At 47.1% G+C, this 14,348-nt stretch overlaps 1 protein-coding gene across 1 annotated transcript in view; it reads left to right on the forward strand.

Annotated features, from left to right (window-relative positions):
* Positions 1-521: 521 nt before the first annotated feature.
* The window catches only part of LOC144821697 (uncharacterized), a 108,542-nt gene continuing 94,715 nt past the window's right edge, over positions 522-14,348 (forward strand). The window contains exons 1-2 of the mRNA XM_078678915.1: positions 522-586; positions 2,405-2,487. Coding sequence (XP_078535041.1) covers positions 522-586; positions 2,405-2,487 — 148 coding nt within the window. The remainder of the gene's footprint in view (positions 587-2,404; positions 2,488-14,348) is intronic.

Genomic DNA, 14,348 nt, shown 5'->3' on the forward strand with positions numbered 1-14,348 from the left:
GACAGGACGAGGAGGTAATGCCAGGTTACTCACCGGTAATATCCATTACTCCGTGTCCTGGTCTCCCCGTCCAATTCCTGAGCCCTTCCCTCCCTCCCTGTTTTGGGTTTTTCTTTGGGTGATTGTCTGTTTTCGTTCTGGGTTTCTTTGGTATTCTCAGGATGTTCCGGTGATGCACTTCCCCCTTTATTGTCACGTGATAGTGACGCCATATTGGGGGAAGTGCAAACAGCTCAGCTAGGCTATAGGTTTCTGTGGAGCAGACTAGCTGCTCACTGATAAGGAATGGGACGGGGAGACCAGGGCTCGGAGTAATGGATATTACCGGTGAGTAACCAGGCAATCTCCCCGTGCCTAACAAAATGACTGTGTGTCCTTGTGCAACGTAACTGGTGCTGTGTAAAGTGCTCTGATACCCTGTTCGGTTCAAGTTCGCGCTATATAGAACTTTGCAACAAAAAAAACATGAAGCTCCAGCATCGACCGTCCGTGACACCCGACCTGCTCTCAGCGCTACAAAAATGACCACCCGCTGCTCGCAGCCTCTCTGTCGCAGACTGAACTCTTCTTGCCGGACTTTGAGAAGGTAACTTTTTCAGCCAGACTAACCTGGTCCCTGTTTCATGCCTGCGCTCCACTGTAGTCGACCTGAACTTGAGACTTTCAGCTCGCACAACCAGAAACCCATGAGAGGCGCTTTGGGCTTTGTGCTTTTAGGCACCCTACTTAGATCTTTAAAATGGTATATCTCCAGTTCTGCTGATTGGGTTTTTGTCATTTGGATCTCAAATATTTTTTTTAAACATACTCTATGTTTCATAATTGGTGGTGGATTTTAGATGTGTTGTGTCTTCACTTCATTTCTGTTTGTGTGCTGCATAAAACTTTACACATTGTCTCCAAGTTAAGCCTGACTGCTTTTGTGCCGAGCTACCAGAGGGTCAAGCTCAGGTTAAGTTTGTGACTTTTCTGGTTCACTCTGACAAGGATTGTGGTTGTTGCTTGAGAAGGGTTTCACCAGGGCGGGGTTCAGTGCTGGTGGTGCCCGGCGCGACCGTTCTTATTGGCGTCCTCCAATGACCTCCTCTCCACTGATTCCCTCACTACCACCCTCTAGCAGCGCCCCTCAATCTCCATAACCACGCCCTCTTGCACGCAGCTCTTTGATGACAGATAATAACTCACTGTTCTATGTTAGGATTTAAGCTTATAAACTGCAAGTAACAAAAGCATCTCTCTGACAACAACAGTAACCCACTGACCTATTTACATTCTGTGCGTGTTGTGATCTGCATAGTACATGTGCTTTGCATCATAAACTCTCTGCGACACCTTATGATGAGTCCAAACTTCCACTAAACAAAACTCCGTGGGGCATTTTACCAAGGGCCTTATCGCCGATTTAGCGGGAATTTTTCCCACTAAAGCGGCGATGATTTTCACGCCCTATTACCGAGCTGTCGCTAACACCAGTTAGCCACAGCTAGTAGGAGATAGCGACCATCTTGGGCCCCACTTTGCATGCCAGTGATATTTATCACTAATGACATGCAAAGTGGGCGTGCCAAGATGTTAGCGACTGGAAACAGTCGCTAACATCGCTATCTCCTATTACCAACTTATGGAGATATTCGCGCTAAGCGCGAATATCTCCAAAAGCTAACACCTGCCCTGAGCAGTTCTTAGCCATGTTATCCAATGGGAGGTGGATAACATGGCTAAGAGCATTAGCTCGGTAATGCATGAATATCGCTGACTTTACAGCGATATTCATGCATTTCGGCCGATGTTTATCGCTTAGGAGATAAACCTTGATAATATCAAGGCTCCTAAGTGATAAAAATAGGCGAAGCTCTGCGATATTATTTTGTCCCCTAACCAAGCTTAGCGATAATCATCGCTATAGCTTGGTAATATGCCCCCATATCTCTCCAGCAGCTCCAGCAATCACCAGAGTTGTCTTGACATTTTTGCTGTTGCTGGAAAATTGCTGGAGGCCAGGAACGCTGTAGCAGGTGCTTGTAATTCCACTATATATTTAAGTAAACAGCCCCCACTCCACAAGCCAGTGCCCAGTGCCTTAGCACCGGTCGCACCACCCTAAAGCCGGCCCTGGGTTTCACCCCCTCAACCAATAACCCAATTTCTCACAAGCAACACATCCTCGTAGCCCCGGCGCCTCCCCGCTCTCTCCTCTCACTGCACCTTCAGTTGCTGCGCTGCATTGCACAATAAATGGGTGAATCTCCCCTGAATTCTTAATGTTAAAGAGTTACAGAAACATTAACCATTATCAGAATGTAGTTATTTACCCACAGTGAGCACATGTAGAACTGTCTAATTAACCTGAAGCCGATATTGTAGTAGAAATATAAACTTCACCAAATGTAATGTTTCCTTTCAGTGAAAGATCTGAAAAGAGTGAATCCAGTCGCCGCCGCCCCACGCCTCGCGCCAAGTTGTCCCGACTGCTGAGAAAGCTAGAAGGTAAAACTAATATTGATCAGTGAAAGATGTTCATTTTTTCAATCTATTGCTCTGTATTGATACAAAGGACAGTAAAATAACAAAATGTATTAAAGAAAATGTAAACATAAAAAATGAGATTAAAATCGCATCTCTGCATAAATACCAGAAACTACTCTAGACATAAATGACTTCCACATAAACGCGCAGTAAAGATGCTCAGAACAACTACAGAGACTGCGCGCCACCCTGGATCCACTCCAAGGGGAGGTTGTGCTACGACGATATGTTGTAACTCATTCCAACCAAAAGTTGGCGCGAATAAGACAGAAAGAAACACTCATGGGGCTAACGAGAGAATTCTATCCGTCAAGATAAATTTGAAGATTATCGTTGGTCTGTGAGTATCAAAGAACAGAGATATGACTTGAAACCCGACTCTAACCCCTTTTATTTAGGTACTTTTTTAATAAGAACTATTTTATAGAGACCTGAGTATTGCCCAGGTGTCAGACTGGATCCAGAAAATCTTGAGCAGCACCTCTGTTGGCCGTTAGGTACCATCCATCAGCCCTGTGTCGACGCCATCTGTGTTTCAAGTGACATCGAGGAAATTCATAAGCGCCATGCAGGCACGCTGATATCTGTTCCTTTCTATCCGTGCAAAGAGATCGGATTTGGAGAGCTCCCTCAACCACTTTCTTGTCAACTTTTTTTTACCTTTTGTCAAATATTTCTTTTTAGGTCCAACGTGAGCCAAAGAGCTGTGGTAGGTCAGTAGGTGAGAGAAGCTTCGCCCACTCCCCCGCCTTGTTTTTTATTGGCTCGTGTGTTTGTCCTTTGTAAATGCTGTCTTCTGGTTCATTATGAGGCTTGTTGGTCCCTCCTTGGTACAATCATGTCGCCATTCGATTCCTCCCATGGCTACTGTCCCCTTTACTTGGATGTTACACATGGCGTGTTCTATTTCCTTCATTAAGTTTCTCCGGACGACGTGCTTCACTTACATTTAGGGAATGCATTTGGAGACCTTTTGCATTGCAAATGCTTGTTAAACTTGTGGCGCATCAGATTGTAAACTGTGCAAGATTTGCGGTTGGTGATTGTCCTCCGACTGAAATTTGTAAACATTTCTGAGTCGGATTGTTGTGCTATCCAGTCTTGATGGGAACTCTGGCTTCCCATGTAGTAGCTTGCTATCCCATCCACATTTAGTGCCTGGTCAGGGACGGTAAGCGCTTTATACATACCATACCATACTCGAGAAGGACGTGGCCCTTGAAGCACCAGCAGTTCCGTTTCCAGTAAATCCCAAACACACGTTGGTGTCGGCGACTGCCTGTCAGTCCCGCGAGAGTGCTGACCAGATCTTTGTTTATTTTCCCTCACCCTGTTGACTGCTTCGAGTGTGAACACTCCGGGCACAATTCCTCGATTGAGTAGGACCCGCGAGATTCACGGGCACGCACGTAGTAGTGAACTTGGTGAAATGCTCAGTCCTGTCATACGGTACCTTTATTTTTGTATTTTTCGAGATTTGCAAAGCGCTCAAATACCCGTAAGTGTCTGGACGCTATGGACTGCGGTATATACTGGGCGGAGTGCACTATTGATTAAACAGCCAGGTCTTGGATATTTTTCTAAAAGTAAGCAGAGACTGACAAGATCTGATCTGTAACGGAAGTGAGTTCCAGAGTCTGGCTGTGGTGACAATAAATTGCTTATCGCCCATGTTGCCGTTTTGACACCGGGAACCTCAGGCAAGAATGCAGTGGCTGAGCGTAAAGCCCTGTTAGGAGAGTAGGTTGCTAGCTCCTTTATTAGATATTGGGGTCTAGAGTTTCGGGTGGCCTAAAAGGCGATACACAAGGCCTTAAATTTAGTGCGATTCTCCACCGAGAGCCAGTGATACTTTCTGATGACATGAGAGATGTGCTTAAACTTGGGCGTTCTGGATAATAATACTGCTGCTGCGTTTTGGACTGATTGTAACTTTTGGATGACCTTCTTTTCTGCATTTACAAATAGCCCGTTACAATAGTCTACAGAGGACAAGAGTAGAGCCCTGACCAGAGTCTTTCCGGCATTCAAAGGAATGAAAGGTAGAATTTTCTTTATCATTCGTAGTTTAAACAGTGAGGCCGAGACTACCGAATTTGCGTGCGGTGAAAAGGTCAGTCTGTCATCAAATATGACGCCCAGGTTCCTGACCTTGGTGACTGGGGTTGGGGGGGGGCTGTCAGAGTTCAACTTAAGGCAATTGCTGGCCATCCAGCTACTGATGGTCAGCATGCCTTCTTGGAATTCGGCTGCCACTTTGTCACCATTGTTATTTACTGCCAGAACCAGTTGTGTGTCATCGGCGTAAGATGTAAGGCCCATCATTTTCATCATTTCTTGGCCTTCCTCCCCCGTAGGCCTTCGTCACTTCCTGGCGCGCTGGGGTCGAGCACCGTAGTCGTGCAGGGGAGATCCTGTTATCGAAGACGGGTCTTATCTGCGACTCCATCAACCACCTCAGTTGGTGTCCAACACTAGAGAAGGAGTTTGCCCTCTGAGTGATTCGGAGTATGTTTATTGGGCCTAGTTCCAGTGACCCTTCATTGGTCTGCTTGCTCTTAAAGCTTTCCCTACTTCAATGTGCTGTGATGTTAAGTCCAGTTCTGGTTGTTAAAATTACACTGTCCACATGTCAAATTATTCTGAGTTTTAAACTGATCAGCCAAGGCTCTGATAATGAGTTAGATTGATTGCAAAGTGACTATGACCTATTTTTTTTAAAATGCAACAGAGTAAAAAAAAAGCATTTGCAATGCAATAGGTCTCACATTTACACAAGTTTGGACTATTGCTATTGTAAATGGCAAAGCCTTTTGTCCATATTTTAGTTTTAAAACATAAATAAAAGGCATTTTCATTTACAATGCCAATAGCTTAAACTTGCGTAAATGCAAGACCTATTGCATTGCAATTACTTGTTTGAGCTCACCAGGGATCTGCTAAAACCCTCTGGTTTGAGGCCTTGTGGGGATTGCCACCATCAGATGTTGGTGTGGGACTCCCATGTGGTTATCCTCTGATGCCTGGTCAGAGCACGGTTGCAAGGCCTGCGCCAATTGCAAGTAGTCCATGTACACTTCCTTATTATTTTTGAGTTGGTTTCTTGGTCTTGGTTATTTTGTTTTAATCGTTGAGAAGAGGTGAGGGTTCTGGATCACTGACATAATATAGAATGCCAAAATATCGACCTACCAAAATAGCGAGGTAAAAATATAGAATACCAAAATATCGACCTCCTCTCTCCACACAGGTAAGTACAAAAATATCGAATCAAAAATATTGATGTAAAAAATATAGTTAGTCAAAATATCGATTTTTTTTAAAATGCTTTAAATGAATTGAAAATTAATGAAATAATAAATATAATTAACTTAAACATACTTAAAATACTTAAATAACCTTAACATTAATAAATAATTAATGTAAGTAAAAAAAAACATACAAATTGATTTGTTAATACATATATAAATATAAACGTAATATTAATAAAAAAATTACAATATTTTTACCGTAGGATAGCGGAAAGGGTAAAATTTACTATTACCACTCCAGAGAGTGCAACAGTAGGGAAAGGGTTGGATAGCGGGGAGGTAAAAATTACTATTCCCACTCCGGAGAGTGCAACAGTAGGGAAAGCATTGGATAGCGTAGGGGTAAAAATTACTATTCCAACTCTAGAGAGTGCAACAGTAGGGAAAGCGCTGGATAGCGTAGGGGTAAAAATTACTATTCCCACTCCAGAGAGTGCAACAGTAGGGAAAGCGTTGGATAGCGTAGAGGTAAAAATTACTATTCCCACTCCAGAGAGTACAACAGTAGGGAAAGCGTTGGATAGCGTAGAGGTAAAAATTACTATTCCCACTCCAGAGAGTGCAACAGTAGGGAAAGGGTTGGATAGCGCAGAGGTAAAAATTACTATTCCCACTCCAGAGAGTGCAACAGTAGAGAAAGCGTTGAATAGCGTAGGGGTAAAAATTACTATTCCCACTCCAGAGAGTGCAACAGTAGGGAAAGCGTTGGATAGCGTAGAGGTAAAAATTACTATTCCCACTCCAGAGAGTGCAACAGTAGGGAAAGCGTTGGATAGCGTTGGGGTAAAAATTACTATTCCCACTCCAGTGAGTGCAACAGTAGGGAAAGTACATACTTCATCTATAAATAAAAATAAAATAAATATTAATACCAATTACAAATTAATTAAAATAATTAACACTTTTACATACAATATGAATTAATCAATTAAAAATACAAATACAAATTAATTAATAAAAATAATTACCTACTACTACACATTATTTACCAATTAACAATAAATTAATTAACAATTAAAAAATAATTAAAAATTAGATAAAAAAAGATTTTAAAAATAGAATTACTTACAATTAAATTACTCCCCATCCTATTCCCCTATACACCCACAACCAACTACAGAAAATAAATTAATAAAATTAACATAATTATCAATTAATAAATTGATCAAAATTAATTACCCATTATATTTTAATTAATTACCAATTAATAATTAATTCACAATTAATTAAAAATAAATACAAATAAATAAATTAACATATTTAATTATTTATAATTAAATTACTTCCCACCCTATTCCCCTATAAACCCACAACCCGCTACAGAAAATAAATTACTAAAATTAACATATTTATCAATTAATCAATTAATTAAATTAATTACCAATTATATTTTAATTAATTATCAATTAATCATTAATTAACAATTAATTTAACATAAATACCAATAAATAAATTAACATATTTAATTAATTATATTTAAATTACTTCCCACCCTATTCCCCTATAAACCCACAACCCGCTACAGAAAATAAATTACTAAAATTAACATAATTATCAATTAATCAATTAATTAAAATTAATGACCAATTATATTTTAATTAATTACCAATTAATAATTAATTAACAATTAATTCAAAATAAATACCAATAAATAAATTAACATATTTAATTAATTATAATTAAATTACTTCCCACCCTATTCCCCTATAAACCCACAACCCCCTACAGAATTATATTACGCAAAAATTAAATACCATACAAATAATTAATTATTATAAATAATATAATAAATATACACTGTTCATACATATACTAACATAAAAAACACTTTAAAAATTGATATTAACTTACTTACCTCAAATTCGATATTTTTGTAGTCTATATTCTGTCCAGTCGATATTGTGTCCATTCTATATTTTTTAATCGATATTAATGCATATCAATATTAAAAACTCGATATTTTGACTCTATACCGAGGGTTCTGTTGTCGTTGCAAACAATGGAACATTTGTGTTATTCTGCGCTCCCAAGGTAGAGATTCTGCGTGTCACTTTGTCGAGTGTCGCAGCATTATAGAACACCATGGAGCTAGGCTCCGCAATGACCATTACTGGTAGGTGAGGTCCAGGGCGAAGAAGGCCCATCACTCCCACCTTGACTTATGGCCCCTGCTATGCGTCCTGCTCTCAGTGCTGTTAGAAATGGCCACTCCCAGAAGACCCGGGCTGTGCAACGCCAGGCTGCCATTGGACCAAACATTGTGGCCTCATCACCGAGAAGACCAAGTACAAAAAATAAATAAAACAATGTGATAGTTACCCTACGGATGGTAGTGACTGTTTCCCTTAAGGCAGAATTCAAGAATCTCATATAAAGGATACTGCTGTAACTGACGTCTACAGCAGACTGGTTCCCACGTACAACCTGGCACGGGGGTGCACAGTGAGCCCAGTGACTCCTGAGCCCTGAAGCAGCCCCTGCGTTTCATGCTGGTGCGCTGTCTGTACAGAGCCACGCAGAGCAGGGGTCCCTCCACGCCGGGAGACCCTCACGGGTGAGTAGACGCACTATACACGCTCCTGAAGGTCTGTAGTATACTAGGACAGGACAGGACAGGGAGCACTCTATAGAAGCCCACCATACCATACAAAGCAGCAGCCGCCTCCTGAGGGTCTGTAGTATACTAGGACAGGACAGGACAGGACAGGGAGCACTCTATAGAAGCCCCACCATACCATGCAAAGCAGCCGCCGCCTCCTGGGGGTCTGTAGTATACTAGGACAGGACAGGACAGGGAGCACTCCATAGAAGCCCCGCCATACCATGCAAAGCAGCAGCCGCCTCCTGCAGGTCTGTAGTATACTAGGACAGGACAGGACAGGGAGCACTCCATAGAAGCCCCACCATACCATGCAAAGCAGCCGCCGCCTCCTGGGGGTCTGTAGTATACTAGGACAGGACAGGACAGGGAGCACTCCATAGAAGCCCCGCCATACCATGCAAAGCAGCAGCCGCCTTCTGGGGTCTGTAGTATACTAGGACAGGACAGGACAGGGAGCACTCTATAGAAGCCCCCCCATACCATGCAAAGCAGCCGCCGCCTCCTGCAGGTCTGTAGTATACTAGGACAGGACAGGACAGGGAGCACTCCATAGAAGCCCCACCATACCATGCAAAGCAGCCGCCTCCTGCAGGTCTGTAGTATACTAGGACAGGACAGGACAGGACAGGGAGCACTCTATAGAAGCCTCACCATACCATGCAAAGCAGCCGCCTCCTGCAGGTCTGTAGTATACTAGGACAGGACAGGACAGGGAGCACTCTATAGAAGCCCCACCATACCATGCAAAGCAGCCGCCGCCTCCTGGGGGTCTGTAGTATACTAGGACAGGACAGGACAGGGAGCACATAGAAGCCCCACCATACCATGCAAAGCAGCCGCTGCCTGCAGGTCTGTAGTATACTAGGACAGGACAGGACAGGACAGGACAGGGAGCACTCCATAGAAGCCCCTCCATACCATGCAAAGCAGCAGCCGCCTCCTGCAGGTCCGTAGTATACTAGGACAGGACAGAACAGGACAGGGAGCACTCCATAGAAGCCCCACCATACCATGCAAAGCAGCCGCCGCCTGCAGGTCTGTAGTATACTAGGACATGACAGGACAGGACAGGACAGGACAGGGAGCACTCCATAGAAGCCCCCCCATACCATGCAAAGCAGCAGCCGCCTCCTGCAGGTCTGTAGTATATTAGGACAGGACAGGACAGGACAGGGAGCACTCCATAGAAGCCCCCCCATACCATGCAAAGCAGCAGCCGCCTCCTGAGGGTCTGTAGTATACTAGGACAGGACAGGACAGGGAGCACTCTATAGAAGCCCCCCCATACCATGCAAAGCAGCAGCCTCCTGAGGGTCTGTAGTATACTAGGACAGGACAGGGAGCACTCTATAGAAGCCCCCCCATACCATGCAAAGCAGCCGCCACCTGAGGGTCTGTAGTATACTAGGGCAGGACAGGACAGGACAGGGAGCACTCTATAGAACCCCCCGTACCATACAAAGCAGCCGCCTCCTGCAGGTCTGTAGAATACTAGGACAGGACAGGACAGAGAGCACGCTATTGAAGCCCCCCACACCATGCAAAGCAGCCGCCGCCTGCAGGTCTGTAGTAAACTAGGACAGGACAGGACAGGGAGCACTCTATAGAAGCCCCCATACCATACAAAGCAGCCACCGCCTCCTGAGGGTCTGTAGTAAACTAGGACAGGACAGGACAGGGAGCACTCTATAGAAGCCCCACCATACCATGCAAAGCAGCCGCCGCCTCCTGGGGGTCTGTAGTATACTAGGACAGGACAGGACAGGGAGCACTCCATAGAAGCCTCACCATACCATGCAAAGCAGCAGCCGCCTCCTGAGGGTCTGTAGTATACTAGGACAGGACAGGACAGGGAGCACTCTATAGAAGCCCCACCATACCATGCAAAGCAGCTGCCGCCTCCTGAGGGTCTGTAGTATACCAGGACAGGACAGGACAGGGAGCACTCTATAGAAGCCCCACCATACCATGCAAAGCAGCAGCCGCCTCCTGAGGGTCTGTAGTATACTAGGACAGGACAGGACAGGGAGCACTCTATAGAAGCCCCCCCCATACCATACAAAGCAGCCGCCTCCTGGGGGTCTGTAGTATACTAGGACAGGACAGGACAGGAAGCACTCTATAGAAGCCCCACCATACCATGCAAAGCAGCAGCCGCCTCCTGAGGGTCTGTAGTATACTAGGACAGGACAGGACAGGGAGCACTCTATAGAAGCCCCCCCCATACCATACAAAGCAGCCGCCTCCTGGGGGTCTGTAGTATACTAGGACAGGACAGGACAGGAAGCACTCTATAGAAGCCCCACCATACCATGCAAAGCAGCCACCTCCTGCAGGTCTGTAGTATACTAGGACAGGACAGGACAGGAGAGGGAGCACTCTATAGAAGCCCCCCTTACCATGCAAAGCAGCCGCCGCCTCCTGGGGGTCTGTAGTATACTAGGACAGGACAGGACAGGGAGCACTCCATAGAAGCCCCACCATACCATGCAAAGCAGCAGCCGCCTCCTGAGGGTCTGTAGTATACTAGGACAGGACAGGACAGGGAGCACTCTATAGAAGCCCCCCCCATACCATACAAAGCAGCCGCCTCCTGGGGGTCTGTAGTATACTAGGACAGGACAGTACAGGAGAGGGAGCACTCCATAGAAGCCCCCCTTACCATACAAAGCAGCCGTCTCCTGCAGGTCTGTAGTATACTAGGACAGGACAGGACAGAACAGGAAGCACTCTATAGAAGCCCCACCATACCATGCAAAGCCGCCGCCTCCTGCAGGTCTGTAGTATACTAGGACAGGACAGGAGAGGAGAGGGAGCACTCTATAGAAGCCCCACCATACCATGCAAAGCAGCAGCCGTCTCCTGCAGGTCTGTAGTATACTAGGACAGGACAGGACAGGGAGCACTCTATAGAAACCCCCCCATACCATACAAAGCAGCAGCCGCCTCCTGCAGGTCTGTAGTATACTAGGACAGGACAGGACAGGAGAGGGAGCACTCTATAGAAGCCCCCCTTACCATGCAAAGCAGCCGCCGCCTCCTGGGGTCTGTAGTATACTAGGACAGGACAGGACAGGGAGCACTCCATAGAAGCCCCACCATACCATGCAAAGCAGCTGCCGCCTCCTGAGGGTCTGTAGTATACTAGGACAGGACAGGACAGGGAGCACTCTATAGAAGCCCCACCATACCATGCAAAGCAGCAGCCGCCTCCTGAGGGTCTGTAGTATACCAGGACAGGACAGGACAGGGAGCACTCTATAGAAGCCCCCCCATACCATGCAAAGCACCAGCCTCCTGAGGGTCTGTAGTATACTAGGACAGGACAGGGAGCACTCTATAGAAGCCCCCCCATACCATGCAAAGCAGCCGCCACCTGAGGGTCTGTAGTATACTAGGACAGGACAGGACAGGACAGGGAGCACTCTATAGAACCCCCCGTACCATACAAAGCAGCCGCCTCCTGCAGGTCTGTAGATTACTAGGACAGGACAGGACAGAGAGCACGCTATTGAAGCCCCCCATACCATGCAAAGCAGCCGCCGCCTGCAGGTCTGTAGTAAACTAGGACAGGACAGGACAGGGAGCACTCTATAGAAGCCCCCATACCATACAAAGCAGCCACCGCCTCCTGAGGGTCTGTAGTAAACTAGGACAGGACAGGACAGGGAGCACTCTATAGAAGCCCCACCATACCATGCAAAGCAGCCGCCGCCTCCTGGGGGTCTGTAGTATACTAGGACAGGACAGGACAGGGAGCACTCCATAGAAGCCTCACCATACCATGCAAAGCAGCAGCCGCCTCCTGAGGGTCTGTAGTATACTAGGACAGGACAGGACAGGGAGCACTCTATAGAAGCCCCACCATACCATGCAAAGCAGCTGCCGCCTCCTGAGGGTCTGTAGTATACCAGGACAGGACAGGACAGGGAGCACTCTATAGAAGCCCCACCATACCATGCAAAGCAGCAGCCGCCTCCTGAGGGTCTGTAGTATACTAGGACAGGACAGGACAGGGAGCACTCTATAGAAGCCCCCCCCATACCATACAAAGCAGCCGCCTCCTGGGGGTCTGTAGTATACTAGGACAGGACAGGACAGGAAGCACTCTATAGAAGCCCCACCATACCATGCAAAGCAGCAGCCGCCTCCTGAGGGTCTGTAGTATACTAGGACAGGACAGGACAGGGAGCACTCTATAGAAGCCCCCCCATACCATACAAAGCAGCCGCCTCCTGGGGGTCTGTAGTATACTAGGACAGGACAGGACAGGAAGCACTCTATAGAAGCCCCACCATACCATGCAAATCAGCCACCTCCTGCAGGTCTGTAGTATACTAGGACAGGACAGGACAGGAGAGGGAGCACTCTATAGAAGCCCCCCTTACCATGCAAAGCAGCCGCCGCCTCCTGGGGGTCTGTAGTATACTAGGACAGGACAGGACAGGGAGCACTCCATAGAAGCCCCACCATACCATGCAAAGCAGCAGCCGCCTCCTGAGGGTCTGTAGTATACTAGGACAAGACAGGACAGGACAGGGAGCACTCTATAGAAGCCCCCCCCATACCATACAAAGCAGCCGCCTCCTGGGGGTCTGTAGTATACTAGGACAGGACAGTACAGGAGAGGGAGCACTCCATAGAAGCCCCCCTTACCATACAAAGCAGCCGTCTCCTGCAGGTCTGTAGTATACTAGGACAGGACAGGTCAGGACAGGAAGCACTCTATAGAAGCCCCACCATACCATGCAAAGCCGCCGCCTCCTGCAGGTCTGTAGTATACTAGGACAGGACAGGACAGGAGAGGGAGCACTCTATAGAAGCCCCACCATACCATGCAAAGCAGCAGCCGTCTCCTGCAGGTCTGTAGTATACTAGGACAGGACAGGACAGGGAGCACTCTATAGAAACCCCCCCATACCATACAAAGCAGCAGCCGCCTCCTGCAGGTCTGTAGTATACTAGGACAGGACAGGACAGGAGAGGGAGCACTCTATAGAAGCCCCCCTTACCATGCAAAGCAGCCGCCGCCTCCTGGGGGTCTGTAGTATACTAGGACAGGACAGGACAGGGAGCACTCCATAGAAGCCCCACCATACCATGCAAAGCAGCTGCCGCCTCCTGAGGGTCTGTAGTATACTAGGACAGGACAGGACAGGGAGCACTCTATAGAAGCCCCACCATACCATGCAAAGCAGCAGCCGCCTCCTGAGGGTCTGTAGTATACTAGGACAGGACAGGACAGGGAGCACTCTATAGAAGCCCCCCATACCATGCAAAGCAGCAGCCGCCTCCTGAGGGTCTGTAGTATACTAGGACAGGACAGGACAGGACAGGGAGCACTCTATAGAAGCCCCACCATGCCATACAAAGCAGCAGCCGCCTCCTAAGGGGCTGTAGTATACTAGGACAGGACAGGACAGGGAGCACTCTATAGAAGCCCCCCCCATACCATGCAAAGCAGCTGCCGCCTCCTGAGGGTCTGTAGTATACCAGGACAGGACAGGACAGGGAGCACTCTATAGAAGCCCCACCATACCATGCAAAGCAGCCGGTCCTGCAGGTCTGTAGTATACTAGGACAGGACAGGACAGGGATCACTCTTTGAGGTCCTTCCTCCCCATACCATGCAAAGCAGCTGCCTCCTGGGGGGGGGTCTGTGGGATGCTGAAGTCATAGCTCACCCCTAGGGTTTACACCTTGACAGAAGGGCCTTGTGAGTTATTTGCAGCTGTGAGCTTGTATTCTCTACCCCCCACTCTGTGCAGGGAGCTGCCTCCCTCACCCTTTAGTGGAACTGAGAGTTCAACCTCCTTCAGACCTGGAGGCCACAACCTCCCCCTACCACATGTGGGGGGCAGAAAGGGATTGGGTGACTACTTCCTCTTCCCACATATTTATGATGACAG

The sequence above is a fragment of the Lissotriton helveticus genome, chromosome 2_2 (genome assembly GCF_964261635.1).
Source record: "Lissotriton helveticus chromosome 2_2, aLisHel1.1, whole genome shotgun sequence".
In the NCBI taxonomy this organism is placed as follows: domain Eukaryota; kingdom Metazoa; phylum Chordata; class Amphibia; order Caudata; family Salamandridae; genus Lissotriton; species Lissotriton helveticus.